The 22,934-nt window shown below is 47.6% G+C and overlaps 1 protein-coding gene across 2 annotated transcripts in view; it reads right to left on the bottom strand.

The window, feature by feature from the left end:
• The window catches only part of CCNK (cyclin K), an 879,634-nt gene that overhangs the window by 551,662 nt on the left and 305,038 nt on the right, over nt 1-22,934 (bottom strand). For both annotated transcript variants that reach the window (XM_069637425.1, XM_069637424.1), the window contains exon 7: nt 6,226-6,395. In XM_069637425.1, coding sequence (XP_069493526.1) covers nt 6,226-6,395 — 170 coding nt within the window. The remainder of the gene's footprint in view (nt 1-6,225; nt 6,396-22,934) is intronic.

The raw sequence follows: 22,934 nt of genomic DNA, 5'->3' as shown, positions 1-22,934 counted from the left end.
GTGAGGTGTTGAAAGAAGAAGACGGGCATCATTTAGGTCAATGCTAGCCCATGTGTCACTTACCACGGCTGCAAATACAACCTGCAATGTAAGAAAATCATCCACTGCCACCAGCCACTCAGACTTGCCACTGTAACTAGAAAGTTACAGGAGATGTGAGAAAAGGGGTGCCATGTATTCCCTCAGCCCTCCACATAAGGTGGCGGGGGCAATCTCACAAAACCAAAGCATAGGTAGGACAAAACTTACCTCCCTATCCTGACATCAAGTTAGCACAGGAAAATAAAAGAAAACCATAGAGGGAAGCTCAAGGAGCTTCTAGAAACACTGTACAGAATGTGCTGCGTGCTGCAATAGTAAAATACAGATGCAAGAAAAAGATGGAGGAAAGCAGACTCCATCAAAAATAACCAAAAAAGGGTTGCCATAGAAAAAAATTAGTGAATGAGGAAAAGGGTTCCCTCTCAGGAGAGTCAGACAAAAATCCAAAGATCCAGCAAAAAGGGCTGGGGGTCTCATCAAATGGAACGAATTATACACAAAAGGGAAGTTCTACCTAGCACATTGTTGGTTGAGCAATAGATTAATATCCCCAATCACAACTGTTGTATATTAATGTTAGGACTGTTTTTGGAAAGTCCAATGAAGGGCTTAGTAAAACCATTCAACTGAGACAGTACAAGACTCCACTCTTAGTATAAGGCTGTACCACTGGAGTTCAGGGTAGCGTAGACAGAGAAGCCAGGCTTATTTTACGAGGGGAGAGCGGGATGTAGAATCGGTACAAAGAAATTGTATTATACATATGGTCCAAAGAACCACTGACACTATTTTATATACAAGCAGACCAAGAGATTCTTGGCTAGTAAGTACTATCATAAAGCATACACACACATTATAAAAACACAACACTATGCTTTAAATACACAGATCAAAGTACCAACTTGATTTAGAACACCTAAAAGTATTTCTAGAGGGGGGTAACACCATAGATTACTTTCTGCTTACTTTCAGTAATACAAGGGAAGTAGACCCCATCAGTTATGCAGTGACTAGTGGAACAGTAAATACCTCTACAACTTTTGTGATAATACAAAGTTATACTAGCTGAGTAAAAGTGTGTTGGTGTAATATACAATTATAGTTGCTTTTCAGCACAGTGGAACACAGTGCAAGATAAGCAATAACTCTTAACACTACTTTTGGATGCTTCAGGCAGGCCAAGGTCAGCTACACCTAAAGAACACTTTTCAGGAATGGCGCACAGCTATTCTAGGCAGGTAAAACGCAAAGTTGCAATATTCTATTACTGTTGTTTTTTAAGATCAGTGGAATAACTAACTTGTTTAAGGATGGTACACAGCTAACAGCCATTACGTGAAACCTATATACTTTTTTAAGGGGCTATCAGCAACTTAAAGCGAAGTATAACCTTTGGCAGACTTATTCTGGACATGCTAACAGCAAGTCAGTGGGGGCAACACCAAATTGGGGACACTCATACATTTATCCTAACAAGAATAGTAAAGTGAATACTACAGCATTACTTTTGAGGAAGACACACAACCAATTCACAGGTGAGTAACTTAACCTTATATATACTTTTAAGAATAGTCAAACACACATTAAAGGTAAGTAAGAAGTTTTGTAACTGTTCACTCTCAGAGTTATAGTTACCAACCAACTTCTTTTACAAGTAAGTAATATTTGCACACTTGTTATTCTTTTCAGGGCAGCACCCTTTTTCTTACCCTTTTTCATGTGTTCACTCAGAGGCACTACAGGGACCCTAGTGGTCTAGGAGCCAGCTGTAGGCAGGGTGAGGTAGGGTTTAGTTGTAGGCAAAGTCAGAGTTGCAGAGGAAGATTATTCAAACAATGTATTTCCCTTTAAAGTTAGTTGAGGGTACAGGGACTTCAGAGAAGACACCATAGGAGGATTCCTCAGTGGGCCTGGGTGAACTGGACAAGTGGCCGCCCAATCACAGATAACACCCCAAAGCTATACAGAAATCACAAAGGCTTAAGGTAGGTAAAATACCCCAGCCAACACAGTACTTCAGCACAGAAGAAGAGTAACAGCAGGAAGGCATCAGGATATGCAGCCAAAAACCCAGACGATGGATTCCTTTGTCAAGAAGAGAGGACTTTGGGAGGACTTTTGCAGCAGGTTTCACAGGAGAATGCTCCAGGCAAGAGTTTCCTAAGGACGGATGCAGCTCTGCGGATTTGGTGCCTTTTCAGCAGCACAGAAGAATAAATATCATCGCTGGTCGGATTCACGTTGTTTGCAAGGTCCAGCACACTGATATGGGGAATTTTCGGACCTGAATAGTGCCGCTGGTGATCCAGCAGGATGCCCACAAAGTTTCAGCGAGATTCAGAATTCGGCTCATGGTCCCAGGGTATTGCACCCCCGCAAGGTCGCAGCACAACGTGGGATGTCACAAAATGCAGGTCTTTTTGGGTCTAGTGGGTTGCACACCTGGGTCGGGGTCGTCATATTCGGCGTCCCCAGGTTGATTGAATGGAAGCAGGCTCCGGTTACACAATACGCTCTCTGGTCGCTGGAAATTGCCTCGGCTGCAGTTTCTTCATCTTCCTCTTCGGTTTTGGTTCCAGTGGTCCACTACCACTTCAGCTTCCAGAATCTGACTTTTATGCAGGAACATCAGCCAATCAAACATCCTTGCAACATTCAAACTTGTGGGGGGTGGGGTGAATTGGGGGGGGGGGAAATAGGGGGGTGGGTTGCCAGTCCATTCCGGACAGCCAGCCTTACAGTTTGAACTTGAGTCTCAGGGTTAGCAAAAGAAAGTTAAAAAGGGGCGCCCCTAGGGAAACTCAGCAACAACAGGCACTTATTGCCAAAAAGTTGTCAAAGAGGATAACTTTAAAAAAACACTATGGAGAATCTTAAAAAGGAAACCCATAAAAAGAGTAAAATTTTCTTTGAGTGTGGAAAAAGGTTCCCACACAGAGATATGAGGAAAAATAATCCACCAGTAAAAGCTAAAGGTTCTGTGGTTGCCACAGGTCAAGAAGATTTATCATTACTATGAACATCTTACCCAACAGCAGTCTTTGAAGATTGTAACTTGCTATGTAATTCAGTGTCACTGTTTTAGTCAAAGCAAAGGAGTGCAAGATATGCAAACACCTTAACGGGGTCTAACAGAGCCAAACAGAACTTGCCATTGTCTGTGTATCCCATTCTGTGGGTGACAGGACTCCTCTGGACTGGAACATAATGCCTAAATCATTGCTCCTCCATGTTACAAAATTCAGACAAACATAATAGGGTCAGAGTGTTGGGGGAGTTTTCCTAAAATCCTACTGGTAGTAAGACTTTTGTAAGCTATCCCAGTGGTTTGTAGATCTCCAACTCAACATCAAGTCTGTACTAACTCAGGACCTTGGTAGAGTGGCAGAGCAGTTAGGCCCATCGTAAGAGGAAGACGTGAGCTGTAGGTAATTACAGTGAATCTTAGACAGACATGCACACACCAAAGAAACTCTTACACGTAATTTATATAAAATTATATATACACCAGAATCACTTTAATACTTTAGATGTTTACACTAGAACACTTTGGAATACTTGAGAATACACTTTAAAGGACACTTTCACTTTTGGTTTTCTTCACGGTTACATTTGTAGCAACCTTAGACAGAGAAAAGACAATGTTATCATATTATTGGTTATTATGCGCACATGCGGTTTCTAACAGTTCATACAGTAATACATTTACTCTGCAAACACATGTAGTAAAGTCACTTTAAGGGAGGAAAATGATTAGTGTAACATAAACCTGGTTCAAGGTTCTAGAGAGGGTTTCCTCGCACAGCAAGTCTTTTAAGCCCAGAAACGCAACCCTAACTAAACGCAGTTAGTTCAGAGAGGGCCCAAAGTCTTGACAAGCAGCAGAATACCAAGAGTTCCAGAGGATTTCTTACAGTCTCTAGTGTTATGGAAGCAGCAAGTTAACTAACAAGTGAAACTGTAAAAGGACTCAAAGGGACACAAGCAGCAGCTTGAGTCAGAAGTAAGATGGGGTGACCCTGGACCTCTAGGTGCACTCCAATGCTCTGCAGCGACTTCTTGGAATCAGGTAAGCAATACCTTTTCCCCCCAAAGTACCTTAGGTTAGAAGAAAATGTTTGTGCTGGATGCTCTGCGATGTTGCAGCTCTGGACCAGACCTCCAGATTCCTTGGTCTGATGACTGAAGGCAGGACTATGGACAGAATCGCTCAGCAGCAGTCTCAAGTGCGGACCTGTGGCACGACTTTCTGCAATTTTTTGGTTCCTTCTGCGGTCTTGGTGCCTTTTTTGCAGCACCAACAAAGGACACGGATCGTCCGGTCAATCTTCTTCGATACCTGCAGTACCGCACTTTTGTGAGGGTGTCTGGGCGAGCTGGATCAAATCTCAGTGCCCTTACGGGTTCAGCAAAGATTTGGACGGATTCAGCCTTTCCACAACAATGCACTCGAAAAGGAGCAGCTGGTCTCATGGTATCGGGGTTTCCGCAGCTCTGGAAGCTCCCAGTAGCTCGGGAGATGGCTCAATTCAAAGTTAGTCTTGGGACTGGTTGTTCCCACCAGCCAAAGTGAAGGAGTCTTCCTCTTTGGAGCTCCTCTGTCGCATAGAAAACAGGGTCAGGACAGCAGTGGTCGTTTCACGGTGTTGCAAAGTGTCTGCCGGCGGCTCTGGTCGTCGTCTTCAATTACTTCAGCTTCCAGTGGTCAACTTGCATTTCACTCCAGAAGCCTCGCCTTTTATGCAGTTCCATCACACACTCCTCTGCAAACCTGCTCAGCATTTTACAGAAATTGGCGTTTGGCTGTCCAATCAGGTCAGCCAGACCCCCTGTGGGAGCTGGTCCTGTCCAGGTGCTCTGGCAGGCAAACAACAGTGGAGGTGGTGGTGGGGGGGGGGGTGCAAGACTCCTCCCCCACTTCCTGCCTGACCAGACACTCTGGAGGCTAGACAGGGATACCCAAGGTTTCCCACCAAAGGCAAAACACACTGACCTCCCCCTCCCAGAATGGTAGAAGGGCTAACAAAGAACCACCACGCTAGTAATGGCGAGAAAAAAAATGGAGGCCTAAAGTTGGTACTTGGGTGCCGCTGTGAGCATAGCCTGCGGTATGCAAATTACACAATAGTTAGTAGAACACGTCCACTGCCACCAGCCATAACTAGGAGATTGTCTATGTGAGTAAAAAGTCACAGGTAGAGAGGAGGAGGATACTAGGTATCCCTTTGGCACTCCAATGAAGGTGGTGTGCGCCAAACTCTCTCAGAATATAGAATTTTGGGAGAGATACTAGTATCTCTATCCTTAACTGTAGTTACTCGAGGATATAGAAAAATAATCTTAAAGGGGGGCCCTACAAGTCCCCAGCAATACCGCCCATAAAGAGCTGTGTGCAACAGTAGTCCAACACAGAAGCCTGTAAGAGCTATAGAGCAGACAGATTCCATAGTGCAGGTAGAATACAAAGAATAGAGTTCCAAAAGACAGAGCCCACAAGAATGAATGAGTGGAAAAAAGGCTCCACTAATTAAGGATTGAAAGAAAAAGGTGCTGGAAGTCTGACTAGGAGAGGGAATGAAGCATACAAATGTTAACTCTCTTACACTGAGCCTTCTCAGTCTGATCAGGGTTTCCTTTGAACCCCCATCCTATTACAATTAAATACATCAGCCACCATTTCAAATGTAGTTGTATGTAAAGTTTTTGTTCTCCCCCAGTACCTTCTCTGATTCATTCAACTGGCAATCATAGGTTGTTCTAGTTACCTAGGCTGTTTTGAGAACATGGTATGCAAACCATATAACATGTTCAACAACATTAAGAGAACAAAAAAGCATTACATACCCAAGAGATTTAGAGGGTGTAGGTTGGGGAAATTAAACAGGATAGGATGAAGTGAAAAATATACAAGAGATGGTAATGTGGCTAAAAGGGAAGTTGCAATGGAGATCTATCAGCACTGATGTGTACCATGCAGCTGCATGGTTTGCCTTCACAGCAGAGCTGCAGTAGAGCAAGCCAATGAGAAGCGTAAAAAGATATTCTGCAGTTCTATTGGTGCATGGAAACACAATGGGAGCACACCTTTCCCATCTCTCCGATCTTCCATCCTCACCATCGGCAGCTTTCAAAGCCAAAAACAGACATTGCAATTGCAAATCTTTAGTGAAAGTCTAAAAGTACCTTCAAGTACATCAACTGGAACATCTTGAACAAACTGCTCCCACCATCTTCTATACATAGGTTTTGATGTCCACTCCTGAATCTCAAACTTACAAAGGCGACCAGCAAGGTACATCACTGCTACTGCAATTATCTCTGGTTCCCATTGCAAGGACAGTGTCGTGCAAAGACTAAAATAGAGACAAGAGTAAAGTTGCAGTGAGAAAATTAACAAAATCAAGAAATAAGTTGCTCACAGTACAAACTACATTACTCCTAGTCCACACAGTCTGCATCATACATACTCTGATTATCATGATGCAAGGGACTAAATCAGAGCATTTGGACAGAACATTTATTTTTCAAAAGCAAAGCCAGTGTGCATAGATTAACAGCCATGAACGACTGCACTGCCACAGAATCCGTGCTTAAGCTTCCCTCACCAGTCCCTTACCATCTAGTCACACTGTGCGTAACTTTTCTATGGTTATTAAAGAATAGCATTTTTCGGGTGTCTATGGTCACATTTTATGGGAACCCAGAGTTTTGCTGTGTTGCCAGATTTCTTTAACTTTACTCTGGTCATCAGAGTGACTTCTGCTCAAATCCCCCTGCCACTGCAACATTTTTCATAATGGGCAGCCTTAGCAGCCTATATGGCTACCAGGGCAGGATTGCATTTTAAGCAACACATTTTGATCCCACAGTGAGTTTGTCATGTGTTGTAAAGTAGGCTGATGGCTACTATAATTTACGCTCTACAGTGGTTTAAACTGGGTTAATCCGGATTTCCCAGCACAGACGTTACTAGTACTCATTCTGTGTTTGTGACTGTCAATGTTTGGAGGATTTTATTATTAGCCTGATTGGCTAACCGCCAAAACCTTTGTGGATGCGTTAGGGAGTTTAACACAAGTTGCTGTCTGTGACAGAACTTGGAAAAGCCCACCTTGGGTGACAGGGTTTTAACCCTTTAGGTTTAGCCTGAACTACCCAAAGGTTTGATAGCAACAGCGGAGCAGCCAGGCTCAGTTTAGGAGGGAGAAGGGATGTAGTGAAGCACACAGTACTTAGAGCATACAGTTGGGTCAAGGAAACACTAACAGTTTTATAAAAATAATGTATTTTATATTTATCTTTGCATTTATAGCAGTGCACAAAACCCTCAGGCATCTAGGCGCAAGTTACAGTAAGTGCGAAGTGACATTAAAAAAATATCAAAACCACGCATAAGGGTTACAACATGCAGGAGGGTCTTAAAAGCATAATCAGGAAAAGCCACGCCTCATTTTACGAGGGAGCAACTTCAAGCGTACAGCTATGCATTATGGACAAAGTAAGGGTAGGTAATCTGGCAGAGCCACACCTCATGGTGGGAGGGGCTACATGAGGTATTCAGGTATGCAAAAGTCAATAATTACACAGGCCTTGCCTATTGGCTCAGGTCAGGGTACGGTGGTGTTGTGGGGGACCCAGCAGGCAAAGGGAACAGGAACCTCATGACGAGTATAGTTACAAATACATCACAGGGAAACCAAGTCAATCAGATCCGGTAGTTGCAGACATGTTGAATTGTAAATACAGCACAGGGCAGAATAAGTCACTAAGGCTTTACAAAATAAACCATGTAAGTACTATCCACACAGTAAAATCACAGTAGAATAAAAGGCAGCCCACTTTAAAATCAATCACAAATCCAAAGCAACACAAAAGTTAGTGGAAACTACTAATAAGCAAACTTCGATGACCTCTTGCAACTTAAGTTAACTCTTTAACCACTCTTCAAAAATGCAACCTTATACTAAATGAGTGACAGAGACAAGATGGGCACTGGAGATTCAGTGACATAGGGCCTAGGAGGAAAGAGGTAGGCAAGCAGCAAACAGAACAAAGTCTACAGTGATGTCTTCAGGTTTGCAGGTAGGTAATAGTTCATTTTTAGCCATTTATAACCCAATGGGTTGATCTCTTCAATGGGACTCAGGGTGCCCTGGAGGGGAGGGGGGGGTGCAAGTAACAGCTTAACTGCAACCCTCCAAGAACACCTGAGCAACGCAACAAGACCAAGGTAAGTACCTATGCTACGTTATCAATGAAGAACTTGGTGCAGCAGGTTGGTGCCCAAGGTAAGGCGACAGTTGTCCGTGGTTCGGGTTTCTTGGCCTGGATGGCTGAAGAAGGAACTTTGGACGGAGCAGGTGGATGCACTCGAGAAGTGGGACGGCCAGCAATGGACCTTTGCAGCACTCGCGCTTTTGAGCCCTTCACATGCTTCAATTTAGCGACGGTTGGCTTCTGGGAGACCTTCCCTCAGCTCTCAGTCCACAACCCGGCTGAGGGAACTTCAAAGAGTGGCAAAATGTCACTGCGGGCCCAGAAGGATGGCCACGAGGTTTCAGCCAGAACCACGCTTCACGTTGTTGCACCACAAAATGGCACAGGTCCCAAGGTATTGGGAGCTTATAGGCCGGTAGTGTCACAGCTCTTCATGGGATGGCGCAACATGCAGGTGGGCTTCAGACTGGTTAGATCCACCAGTCCAGGGGATGACGTAGTCCTCAAGAGATCTTCCCTATCGCTCGGAATTCGGTGTCGAGTCTTCAGCACTGCATGGTAGTTGCTGGAACGTTGACCTTTGAATTTCTGTTGGGATCTTCAGTACAGTGGTCGAAGAGGTTCAGCTCCGGGACCTTCGCCTTTTAGGCAAAAATACTGGCTGAGCCCACCAATCACCATTCAAGCCGCTCATGCAAATCTGGGGTACAGCCCGCCTCTCTGTTCAAACTGGTTCCAGGAAGACTTCAGGACAAGGAAATGGGAGGTTTGTGTTACTTCACCAGTTGCTGTCTTTTAAGGTAGTCCTAGCGGTTTATAGTGATAATACCGAAAACAAAAATCTCGAAAACAAAAATCTCGAAAACAAAAAGGCCGAAAAAAAAAAATATCGAATTTTTTTATGACTTTTTTTCTCGAAATGGGGGGGTTCCCCCCCCCCAACCCCACTTTTTTCTTTTTTTTTATTTTAACCCTTTTTTTTTTACTTACCTGACCCCAAAAACACAAATAAATAAATAATTCGATATTTTTTTCGGGATTTTGTATTCGAGATTTTTGCAGTTCGAGATTTTATTTTCGGTATTTTGACCGACCACCAGTCCTAGCACCTTGGCAGGCTTTCCATGGGAAGCCCGCCAAAGACGAAAGGCCCATCAAGACCTCCCCACCCAGGAAAGTAGAACGCTCAAGTAAGAACAAGTCATGAACAGGGCTTAAAGTACAGCAACCATTTTAGGCAAATGGGGACCCCTGTGTCCCTTCTGCAGCTGCAATGACAGCCTGCGGTAGAAATCCACAAAAAGTCATGCAAAAAGGTACACTGCCACCAGCCTATCTGAGGAACTTGTAACAATAACTAAAAGTTACATAAATAGTGAGAAAGACCATTTCCCCCCCCCCCCCCCCCCATCAGCACTCGACATAAGGTGGGGTGTGCTGATCTCAAAAAATAAAATGGAGTGGCAAAATAGTGCCATGGTAACTGTGGTTAACCCAGGTAAAAAAATAAAAAACAATTCTCAAACTGCTGTGCGTTAGGGCAGATTTATATGTTATGTTAAGTTACTTTGCATTTGTATAGCGCCTTATGTACCATTGCTATGATCTCAAGGCGCTGGTAGGTTGAACGCCCTCGGGAACCGCAGTTCAAGTCAGTTGAGAGAGAGCGAGAGAGTCGTAAAGTGCATGGGCGCACCAGGTATGTGTGCAGCCTGTGTGGTTGTTGTATGATAGCTGCTTCTTAGCGGTAGGTGTGGTGCTGAGGAGATCAGTTGAATGTGTTCAGTCTGGAGGGTTGAGAACCAGACTGAGTTATGCTAGTGACGCTATTAGGGCACATGCTATTTATCACAATTGTGTCTAAGTGCGGCACATGTTATCATTCACAATTAAACTAAGAGTGGTATATGCCATCATTCACCGTTCAGCCAAGAGTGGAACGTGCTAACATTCACAATTCCAACCAAGAGTGGGATATGCTAACAGTCACAAGAAATCACAATCTGCTGCAAGTTTAATAATGCTATAAGGGCGCGCTTTCTAAGTTCAGCTTTAACACATCAACGCTATTAGGGCACATGTTCTAGATTCAACTTTAAGATAATGACGCTATTAGGACACACACATTGAGGTTGGGAATATCTTCTAGATTTAACAGTGACAATCTTAGGGCACACTTATTAGATTCAACTTTAACATGGTGACGCTATTGGGGCACCATTTCTAAGTTTAATTCCAAGATAGTGACGCTATTAGGACACACTCTCTAGATATCATTCACAAGTCTATCCAAGTGCGGGATATGCTATCATGGACAATTCCTTTCAGGTGTGGCACATGCTATCGTTCGCAATTCTATCCATCATTTACAGTACCAACTAAGTGAGCCATATGCTACCAGTCATAATTCTGTCTAGATGAGGTACATGCTATCATTTACAATTCTATCTAAGTGTGGGACATGATATCCTTCATGATTCCATTTAAGTGTGGCTCTTGGTAACATAGTTGCACCTTAATGTGAGGCTGGTTAATCTTCATCATTGTCGCTGGGAGTGGCACAAGTTAACATTGGTAAGTATGTTATGCAGGACAACATTTACAGGCCAGCCTTGAATGGATTTAGCTTGGTGGTCAAATCTCTCTAGGTGTGCATGGTGTGATTCTATGGCAGTTTACTTCAAGGAAAGATAAGGTAGAGTGGTGGGGGCTTTCTGGAGCCGAGTAACTGCTCTACACCCCACCCATGCCACACTTACAGTTTTGTTGGTGTCTGTTCAATGCTGGCTTCATTGGCTTCCCCTGCGGAGACCTGCAGACACTTTCTGGATCTGCCTGTTTTGGAGCCGCCCTTTGCCTTGGGGCACTTAGCCGCAGGGGCTGCCGGGCAGAGGGCTGCCCTCGGTGGGCCAATTATGACCAAGTGAGTAAGCCAATCAGATGGTGGCGGCGGAACGGGAGGCTGGAGCGCTGACCAGGAAGGGGAGCCGGGGAGATGCACACAGCACCTGGGGCCTGGGGGTATTTAATTCAACTATTGGGCAAAATGGGGCCGCGGGGGACGCAGGGTCTGAGGACACTTAGGTTTACAAATTTTGGGCAAACAAAGCATTGCAGGGGCACAACTCCACTCACCTGCTTCAGCGAATATAAAACAAGCCAGTCCATATATTGTTTAGATGAGTCTTACTTTCCTCCAAAAAGGTTCTACCTCCCCAGTGAACCTGGTTGAGTAGAGTTAGACGTCGGGTCGTCGACTGATCCTTCTTGAGCGGCTCCCTTTAAAAAAGGCAGGAGCCACGGATCGTCGAGATCCCTCGAAGAAATGATGAACAAAGACGTCGAGGCCGCTGCTTCGGTCCGTGCGGTGCTCGTCAACGATCAGTCGTGGACGTCCTACCAAGATAAGGCGGCATGTGGTGCACCTCGTCGACAATGGTTTGTTGCCGCAAAGAGTCACTGAAGAACTATGGCCCAGCAAGGGAGTCGGCGCCTCTGCGGTCTTCGAGTGGCGGGAAACCCACCGGAGAATGCTCCTCGGCAGCCAGGACTTTCTCCGCTGGGACAAAGCGGTCGGCGGTGCTGGCAAGAGCGTCCTTGAATTCAAAGTGTCATCAGTGGGGCGTCGCGTTGATGCTCCGGTCGTCGGCAGCACTGCGTCAAGCGGTTACCGCTTCTGGGCAACCCGGCTTCGACGGGACTCCAGTGGTTGTGGCAAACCTGCAAACCCTGGTCGATGAATGGACGGCTGGGCGGTGCTTCTCTACATTCTCCTCGGCGGTGCCCAGTCTCTGGTTGGCAATCTTTCGAAGGCTGACCTCCAGGGTGCTTCAGCGAAGGTTAGCGGTGCACGATGGTCCCTCGTAGCTCAGGAAGAGGTCTCCTAGCCAGGTACTCTTGGATCAGTTCTTGAAGGCACAGCAGCTTTCAGATTACATCGAAGGGAACAGCGGTTCACCTTCTTCTGGCTCGACTACGGGACTAAACATCAAGTTTCGACTTCAGCTTGAGTCCTCGTCCGATGTGGCCTCGGGTCAAGTAACGGTATCAGTCCTGTCCTCAGTGAGGGACCCCTGCTCCAGTTGAGGCACAGACAGTTTCTCCTGTGGTCTGAGTACTTCGAGGGGCGTGGCTAACCGCCATGTAGAGCGGACGTGTTTCCTGAGAGCTCCGCGCTGATGTGCCATGATAAGATGTTTTAAGTGACTTTAAAGTGCTCCGGAACCCTACAAGTTGCACCATCCGCTGCAGAACCTCCTCAGCAACTTTTGCACCGTCTCCCAAGCGAAGAAGAGATGGCTAACACCTCTATCCGGCGAGCGAAGAGGGTCGCCGAGCGGATTCAAAATGGCGGCTCCCGCACCCTGATCCCTCGAGAGGCCGGAGCGCATTATCACCACTGGCGGCGCTGCCCGCCGGTGGGAGGAGAAGATCCTGAGCTGCCGACTTGCGCCGGACCCGGAGGATGGGACCGAACAGCTGCACTCTTCGATCGAGAGGACCGACCCGGACACCCCTGCCTGACTGCGCCCTGCCCGCAGCACGCAACCGGGCTTAGGTGTGCCCTGGATAGCCAAGAGGGCCCCCGGCGTGAGCGGTGGACGACCGGTACCGCAGAGGTAAGCGGGAGCGGTGGAGGACCACCCCGGACACCTACATTGGAGGCAGGGTGAGGGGGGCCTATTCTACCCCCTGCGCCCGACTTTGCCGCTGGTGGCAACGCAAGGACTTGGGCTAGCCTCCCTGAGGCGTTGAGACCCCCGCTGTCTTCCTTTCCCCCCCCGCCTGCTGATCCTTCACCGGGTGAGGTGTGGGCGAAAACACCTGGCCCCTGCCTGCAGACTGACGCTCCGGCAGACAGCAAGGCCCCCTCCCAGGGCTCCCATCACTTCACAGCCGACGGCAGAGGGGGCCGTCCGTGCCTGCTTGATCCGAGATACCTTTTGTTTCCCGAAATTGGCCTGCTACCCAACTGCTTCTTATCATCGCCCTGTCGGCCGTGCGACGGGAACGAGAGGTTACCCTGCTGCTAGCTGCTTCTCGATTGCGCCCCCAGCATTCTCGATGCGGGGAGGCCCTGTGTTGACGACATGTCTGGCAGGAGCGGCAGGCCCAAGCAGCAGCGCCAGACCACGATGAACACCTTCGCAGCCTGTGAATCCCTGAATCCTGAGGGCACAAAGCGGCCTCGGACGCTCAATCTAACCCCACGGGAGCCGCGTCTTCAGAGCCTATTAACACCCAGATACTCGAAGCCATCAAGCTTTTCCAGGCAACAATGGAAAACAAAATAGATGCCGTTGCCACAGACTTGGGCCTCCTGCGTCAAGATGTCCGCTCCCTGGCCGGCAGGACTGAGGCGCTTGAAACACAAGTCCGGGAAAACACTGAATCCAAAACTCACCTTCTTCGAGACGTCGACGAGCTTCAGCAAAGGGTCAAGAACTTGGAGGACAGAGCCGAGGAGGCAGAAGGGAGGGCTCGCCGGAACAATATACGCCTCCTCGGTCTGCCAGAGGGTTCCGAAGGCTCCAACCCCACTAACTACATGGAGAACCTCCTGCTACAAGAGGTGGGAGCTGGCAAACTCTCCCAGGGCTTCACCATTGAGAGGGCCCACAGATCCCTGGCTAAGAAACCACCGCCGGGGGTCCCACCCAGGCCGGTGATAGCGAAGGTTCTCAACTACAGGGATCGTGAGGTCATTCTGGCCTTTTCCCGAGCTGGCGGCCAAATCCAACAGGACTCTGCTAAAATCGCCATATACCCTGATTACACATTTCAGGTCCAAATGAACAGAGCGCAGTTCATACATACCAAGGCCAGATTGAAAGCCGCCGGGCTGGGTTATATGCTCCTGTATCCTTCTAGACTTAAAGTACTGCATAACAACAAGGCACACTTATTCGACACCCCGGCCCAGGCCAGGGACTGGATGGACGGATTACAGATCCCTGATATTGAGGAAAGGAAACAGAGACCGAGATAACGATCCTCCTGTCATTCTGGGGGGGGGAACTATACTTGTTTGAACTGCTACACAGCTGAATGGATCCTCCTCGCAGAGACAAAGTTCACTCCACCCCCCGATTGTTTCCATTTTGGGTACATATACCCGCCCGTAGGGCACCTGGAGACCAATGCACCATCCAACGGAGCAGAAACGGCACAGTCATAACGAGGGTAACCTTCACTGGGCCACTTCTATGTTTGGAGTTTTTACAGTTAAGAAGGGAGGGTGGGAATAGGGGAGTTTTTGCACAAGTTGGGGACATACACTGGGACATATTGAGACCACGGGAACAATTCACATGCAACGTAGCACCTCCTAGATCCCGAGCTCCACCCGTTACACACAATAAACCAGACTACGCCTATGGCTGACACAATAAGGGTCGTTACCTGGAACGTCAGGGGCCTGAACAGCTTCGTTAAACAACGGCGGGTCCATACCTACCTGAAAAGATGCAAGGTCGGAATTGCCATGCTGCAGGAAACCCACTTAACTCCCAAGAAACTGGAAGCCCTGGCAAAAACTTGGTGTGGTACCCTAATAGGTTCGACATACTCCTCCTACGCCAGAGGAGTTCCGATTTGGATTGCCCCTACTGTTCCCTTCAAACTCACTAGCACTAAAACAGACGAAGGTAGGATGGTGGTGGTGGTGTGCGGCTCCATGGAGGGCAAAGAGGTATGCTTGGTCAGTACTTATGCACCCAACCATGACGCGACTGCCTTCTTCCATTCCCTTCACACGCGACTCAGCCCGTATGTGGACAGAATTATGATAGGGGGGGGTGGCCACAACTGCACCCTTGACCCTCTACTTGACAGATCTGATAACAAACACGATAAACCCTCCCCTCCAGCTAAAATACTTTCCAAACTAAACCAACAGTTGCAACTCAGTGACCTATGGAGGGTCCAGCACCCTGGGCAACGCGAGTATTCCTTCTACTCACCACCTCACGCTGTACACACCAGGCTGGACTACATCTTTCTCAGTCTAACGCAACAGTCCATATTTGTTGATGCAGGCTACCTGCCTAGGGTGCTGTCGGATCACTCTCCCCTTCTGGTAACCTGGGAGGTGTTCCCGCCCACACCCCCTATACCCACATGGAGGCTGAGGCCCTACTTGACTCTGCATTCAAGGAAGGCATAAAAGATAGCACTGAGGAATATTGGCAAAATAATCTGCATAGCGTTAGACACTTGAGCACAACTTGGGAAGCATATAAGGTGGTCATGAGGGGCGAGATGATTGCAGCAGTTGGGGGAGCTCAGGGATCTATTACATCCTCGCTTGAGCGCGCAGAAAGGGACCAGAGTACGCTTGAAGGTAGGGCTGACCCATCCCCTGACCACTTACAAAAAATGGCCGAACTTAGACAAACCTGCCTAACTCACTGGGAATCCCTCGGTAAACTGAGTTACGCCAAGCACACAGAGAATCCATGCTGTGAGACAAGCCCGGGAAACTCTTAGCTTGGCTCTATAAAAGGGAGACCCCCCACAGGCCACCCATCTGCCACATACTCACTCCCGACGGCACGGCCGTACATACCCAACAAGAAATCAATTCGGTCTTTACCGACTTCTATCGTAACCTGTACTCCGAGGCCCCGCCCCCCTCTGACACCAGGATCATAGACGCCCTTGACGTCATCGACCTACCTAAACTAGACTTGCAATTGGCTGGGACCCTTGACGAGCCCGTCGCCCCGAACGAGGTCAGGGTGGTAATTAGATCGCTACCAGCTGGGAAAACCCCGGGTTCGGATGGGCTCCCGGGGGAATTTTACAAGACCTATGAGGAAACTCTTGCCCCAATATTGGCCCAGGTCTTTAATGAGGCCTTTGAGCGTGGTACCCTCCCGGACAACATGAATGAGGCAGTGCTTATACCCTGACTTAAACCGGGGAGGGACAGATTGTGGTTCATACAGGCCCCTCTCTATGCTTAATGTTGACTGTAAGATCCTTGCTGCCCTGCTTGCGAATAGACTGCGCAGTTATCCCTCTGTTGATCCATCAAGACCAAACGGGATACGTCCCGGGGCGCTCCATCACCGAGAACCTGCGCAGGCTGCATCATGTCATCTATAGCACTGAGGGAAGGCCGCAGAAACTTGCAGTGGCGTCACTTGACGCCACCAAAGCTTTTGATTCTGTGAGGTGGGACTGGCTGTATGCCACCATGGCCAATATGGGGATAGGCCCTGTATTCCTAAAGTGGACCCAGCTAGTTTACGCCAGCCCCACTGCGAGAATAAGCTCCAACAAAACCTATTCCGCTAAATGGTCCCTACACAGGGGCACCCGCCAGGGGTGCCCTCTGTCCCCCATGTTATACATCATTGCCGCTGAACCAGTGGCGGCCTACCCGAGACAGGAATATGGGGAGGGAGGCATTAAGATAGATGGGGTGACCCACCTCATCTCTATGTACGCTGACGACACCCTATTGTATCTACGGGACCCTGAGCACCTCCTTCCCTACATCCTGGAAACCCTGGACTGCTTCCACAAGCTCACCGGAATACAGATCAATAGGAGCAAATCTCGCCTTTACCCCCTCGCAGCACTTTACACCGATGAATACAGATCCCTCCCCCCTCTAGATCTCGAACGGCAGGCTACTTCTTTCAAATACTTGGGGATAACTATACACCGCAACCCAGCCACAGAACACATCCTTAATACCGTGGGGGCCAAAGACTCTCTCACGAAATCCATGGAGTTCTGGGGCCGGCTCCCGCTTTCTATGGACGGGAGGGCTGGTCTCCTTAAAATGGTCGCCCTTCCCCGCCTACTACATAACTTCACTAACGTCCCCTTCAACATCCCCCCCTCATTTTTCAAAGAACTCAACAAACTATGTAGGGGCTTCCTTTGGCAGGGAGGTAGGCACAGGGTGGCGTTGGACTCTCCAAAGACCATACGAGAGGGGCGGACTTAAGATCCCCAACTTTGAGCTGTACTTCCTCGCCAGCCAGCTGAGACATGTCATGCAATGGATGGCTGATGAGAGCACGACAGACACTCGCCTCCTTCAGCCGGCCCTCCACCGGTTGTTCCTCAGAGACATAGTGTGGGCCTGGGAGGGTGCTACGAGACACTGCCCTTACCTCGCCAAGCTCGGGATCCGGCTTTGGAAAAGGGCCTGCAAACAAGTCGGGTTGTAAGACCCGTTCTCCCCAGAGATCCCTATCGCTGCACTCATGGTTTATCACTCTTGGGGGCATGTTGAAACACGTACACGATGGGAGCCCCTCAGGGTGGCCAGGCTTGGGGACTTGATTCAAGAACAGGAAATCCTAACTTTTTCGGAACTCTGAGACCACGGGCCTCCCGGCAGGACAGTTCCTGTTACACAGGGTGGTTGTACAGACCTTGTGCAGGAGATGGCCGGTCGCTGCTGACCTGACTGAGGAGAATGAATGCATCAAAATGATACTGAACTCCGCTGAGGGGGGGGGGGGGCACGAAACCTCACATATCTACGAAGCCCTGCTGTGGGGTACGACCAGGGGAGACCTCAAATGCAGGAGTAAGTGGGAAACTGAATTGGGCCTTGTTTTTGAAGACAAAGATTGGGGTGATATAACCCACTACCATAAGAAGGTTTCCAGGAACAACCGCTTGCAGCTTATTCAACTGTACATCACCAATAGAGCGTACCTCACACCTGAGGCCATATCAAGATTCACAGGTGCTGGAACCCAATCATGCCCCAAATGCAGTGAACCCAGAGCGGGAATGACTCATGTTCTGGGGCTGCCCAGTAATCAGGGAGTTCTAGTCACAAGTGAAGGACAGAGTGGCTGGCGCAGACATCGTGGTTGGGGTGGACAAGCCTACGGCCTGCATCCTTGGCAGATCTAGGCGAAACAGGAAGAACAAAGCCCTATCCAAGCTCACTGACCTTATATACATTACAGCCAAAAGACATATTGCCATGGGGTGGAAAAGCCCCAGAGGTCCACACATGCCCCTATGGTGGGGAGACCTCACGAAGTGGATCATAGCTAAAACCGCGGCATGGGAAACGGCTATCCATGTGCAAAGACTGGATTCCAGCGAGGAACTACACTGTTGGGTGGCCCTGACTGTGCCCTTGCTCCACCCTGAGGCGGATGATACAGAGCGGAGTGGAGAGAGTTGCCCGGATACGGGCACGGACTAGAGAGGAACAGTGAACTAACCGTGGTCTTTGGGGGGGTTGTGGGGTTTTGGGTCGTTTTCTTGATATGCTTGACCAATCGCCAATGACGTTTTTCTTTGCTCTTTGTCTATCTCATGTTATTAAACCAATAAACACATTTTTTTAAAAAATATTTCGACTTCAGCTTCTGAACTATTTCCATCAGTGAGAGTTCCCCAGATATACTGTTTGATCTCTCATTCACTCTGCTGGGTCACACTCAGGCAACCAATCATTCAGAAGGGCATTCATGCAGTGAGGCAGCCAATCAGGCTCACAGTGCATTCAGGCCATTCTTCTCCATCCAGACAATCAAAACACGGAATGTGGATTTCAACAAGCACCGCACCATTCAGCACTCCATACCACATTCATACTAGTTTCAGGCAGGGCTGGCTCAGTCATTGTGTCAACCACCAGATACTAGACACCCATAACATGAAATGCATATTTGTCACACTCCATTCACCCAGGTCCCACCCCACAGGCATACCCACAACACACAGTTATTGGGAAGGCTCCAGCCAGTCTGGCCTGGACTTTCCCACAATACCATTATTGGAACTGCCACCCAAAAGCCAGTCAGGGGGGAGGGACAGAGTCAGGGCTTCCCGGGACTTTGGGAAAACACGGTAACAGGCAATAGAAAGCAAGAGACCACAGGGGCCATCTCGTCTCCTATCAGGAATCAACTGATTCCAATGGCAGGGAAGGACAAGGATCCAGGCCCCTGTCCCTCCAATGCATTTCCAGCATCACAGTTACCATTGTCTTCTGCCGCAGCTGCGGAGACAGCCCGTGACAAAGGTCCATACAAAGTTGTGAAAAAGGGTGCACTGCAAACAGCCTGCCCAGAGGTATCTCCCTCGCTTTGGTAACGTCTGTTAACCCAAGGAAAATAGGGTGAGAGCTCTAGGAACTCCTAGCAACACTGCACAGAAAGTGCTGCAACATTAAAATGTAGATGCCAGAAAAGTTGGCGGAAAGCATTACTTCAATAAAGTTGAACAAAAAAAAAAAAGAAAAAAAACGTATGGCTCCTCCACTCCACAACATTCACCACAAGCAGAGACAGTTTGACTTGAGGGCAAACCAATTGCCTTCTTGTGGTTAGGTCCCTCACAACCAGAACACAAAGCTCAGAGAATAAAGGACATTAGAAGCGGTTTTCATTCCAACATTACGGTTGCCTTTTTTTTTTCAATCATACACAACTAACGTGTGAAGCATCATCTACTATGCTCTCATTCAGATTATATTCCAAGAAATTCTCAACTTCAACAAATAATGTCGCGTATTTTCTTGTGTTCAAACATATCTCACAAAAGCAAGCACCAACACAATGTGACAATCAAAACCTCACCATTTGTATAATGCCACATGTAGAAATGTGCTCATACAAGGTTCACGAGAATGACGCATTTAATTGTTTTTGTATAACTCGCTTAATACCAGAGTTCAGATTCTAAGCACGGATCCGGGATTCCAACCTCTGTTGCTCTGCGTGGTCTTGCTTCCAAGACCAGCACTTTGCCCCTGTGCTATCCTCCGTTCAGTGCCAATCTAAGAATATGTGCAATGGTCACTCTGTTCAAAGTCGAAGCGGACTACATGGCCATGAGTTTCGCCACCAAGGCAAAAGTATGTTCATGTCTCCTGGCAGAGAATTTGACTTGCGCCGGCCACACGCGTTCGCCAATGCAGCGCTAGCCTGTAAGTAGGATAGCCTCACTCTTGACTCATCCTATCCCAATATATAACCCTAGTTAGGATAGTGAGCTGCCGAATGTGGCAAGATGCATTAGCACACAATGCATAAAATAATGGAGAAGGGGCAGCTTCATTGAATTAACACAGAACATAGTAACAGGATAAGAAAAACAGCTCGACTCATCCCATCACAATACATAATCCTGTTTATGATTGAGGCAATCCAACTAGTGGCAAGCTCTGCATGGGAGAACACATGTAGCCAAAGCAGCCACAGCTTTGCAGTTCTACCACGAAACATGCACACCCCGCCGTGACAAAGCCATAGCGGCAAAACTCATTGCCATGTAGTCCGTAGTTTGGTTCTTGGCGGATTAACCATTGCAGATGTTAACAGATTAGCACTTGCTCTCATGAACCATGGTTCAGCACAACTATACATATATATATATATATATATATATATATATATATATATATATATATATGACACTATACAAATGCTGAAACGGAGACTCACACTACATTAGGACTTGCCTCCATAAACCATGTATGAACATAAGAATGTACACAATATTTTATTTGTATCAACATATTTATTAAGCATATAAACAATACAAAGCACCAACATTTTAAAATTTGACAGTCTTCCCCCCCCCCCCTCTACCCTCCTTCACAGAAACGGTCAACAAACAATAAATCACTTTAGCCGTTTCACCCTATTTGCCATTTGATTCTTGAATATTACAAAGGTAATATTAGGTACAATGTAAGCATGTAAGTATGTATTTGAATGTTGAAACTGCACATCTCCTGGACAATATGAATAATTAAAAAAAAATTGCAGCAACAGGTAATGTTGGAATGAAACCACCACTAAGGTTTCAATTCAAATAATTATTTTAGGAGTGCAAGCACTGGAATGGTTGTTTATAACTTCAACTAGCATAGGGCTGTATGCCAGTACTTCTGGAGCATAGCTGAAGACACAAGTCACTAGAAATGTTGCTTTAGATACGTAGCTTAAGACATGGTGCCTCACGGCCATTATTTGAGTAAGAGCAGACCCCAAACAAAAGTAGAACAAAGCTAAGCAAACATAGTTCAAAAAAGGAAACGCCCACTTGTGGCACTAATCAAGGTTTCAAAATGGTTAGCTAGCTTTCCATTGTAGTAAGACACTCACCATAAAAGGTTGGGACCTCCGAACTCTTGACCGCACCCATGCGCACTATATAGTTGACAAAGTCCCTGGCAGTGTTGCTCTGCGCATCCTTTTTGCTTGTGGAGTTACCCATGCCAATGTAGATAAAGCCATCCACACGCACCTCACAGCTGAACTTGTAAAGCTTTTCCCCTCGTATCCCCATAAATGATACCTGACAGTACTAGGACGAATGTTAGAGAGAATGTTCAATTTCTGTGCAAATTCCCTTTAACCCTAGAGACCCGGAGCACTTTTGATGGACTCTGGACTTTTTTTTAAAAATTTTAATCTCCTGAGCTAGTGGAACGTTTTACCACCGACCCATTCTTTTTCTCTGACTGGGATCTTTATTTCTACTGTTTTATGGAGTCTGGGAAACGCCATATGTGTAATACAGGCATCTGCTTTTTGCTTAAGGACACTCCAGCACCCTCTGTGCAGTGTAAGGAACAAGATATTTACCTGTAACTGTTGTGGTCTGGCATGGATTCACATGCTCAGGAATATTCCCCGTCATCAGGCTGGGAATCCTCTGTGAAGAAAAAATCTGTTTCAGTTTCACTTCTGAACTGTCTTTCTCCTAACAACCAATCACTGGCCTCTGGTTCATACTGCCCCAGTCAATGACTGCCCTCTACCTAAGCTCCTCTTCTGGCAGCCATCTTCAGATTTGGTAGCACGTAAGGTGGCAGTAGGACCAAGAGAAGAGCTGCAGATGGGTAGGCGGGAGGGTTCGCATTTGAATCCATGCCAGACCCATGCTGGAGAACAACAGTTACAGGTAAGTAACTTGTTCCTTCTCCAGCATGGGGTCTGGCATGGATTCACATGCTCATGAATAAAGAATACATAGCAGTACACACATGCACAACCGCGGGAGGTGGCAAAACTCAACATCAAGCATCTCTTACCTCCTCACCAGGCTCACCTTCAAGAGAACAGTTTGCGCAGCACTGCCTGACCGACTCTGGACTCCTCCCTGGAATCCCGGTCGACGCAGTAGGACTTTGTGAAGATGTGCGTTGACCTCCACGTAGCAGCCCTGCAGATGTCAAGCAGGGGCACACCAGACAGGAACATCGTAGTTGCAGCGATCGCTCTGGTCGAATGGGCTCTGGGACGGCCAGGCAACAGTCAGTTTGCGAACTCATGACAATGGGTGATGCAGCCGGAGAGCCACCTAGAAATGGATGCCTTTGAGGGGGCCTTCCCAAGGTTCACAGTGCCAAAGTTCACAAAAAGTTGCGACGTCTTCTGAAAACCCTTTGTGCGGTCCACGTAGAATTTCAGCGCTCTAGCCACATCCAGCTAGTGTAAAGTCCTCTCAGCCAGCGACAAAGGCGTCGGGAAGAATACGAGTAACAAGGGCTCATTTAGATAAAAATCCGACGGCACCTTGGGCATTAAGGAGGGGTGCGTCCGTAGCACCACCCTCGTCTCGTGGAATATCAAGTATGGTGGTTTACAAGAGAGGGCCCGGATCTCTCCCACTCGTCGTGCGGAGGTGATGGCCACAAGAAACGCTGTTTTCCACAACAAAAGTTTCAGAGA

Source organism: Ambystoma mexicanum, chromosome 14 (genome assembly GCF_040938575.1).
Source record: "Ambystoma mexicanum isolate Mex_15411 chromosome 14, UKY_AmexF1_1, whole genome shotgun sequence".
Lineage (NCBI taxonomy): Eukaryota > Metazoa > Chordata > Amphibia > Caudata > Ambystomatidae > Ambystoma > Ambystoma mexicanum.
Note: the sequence above shows the minus strand (reverse complement) of the source record. Positions and strands in the feature narration are given on the sequence as shown.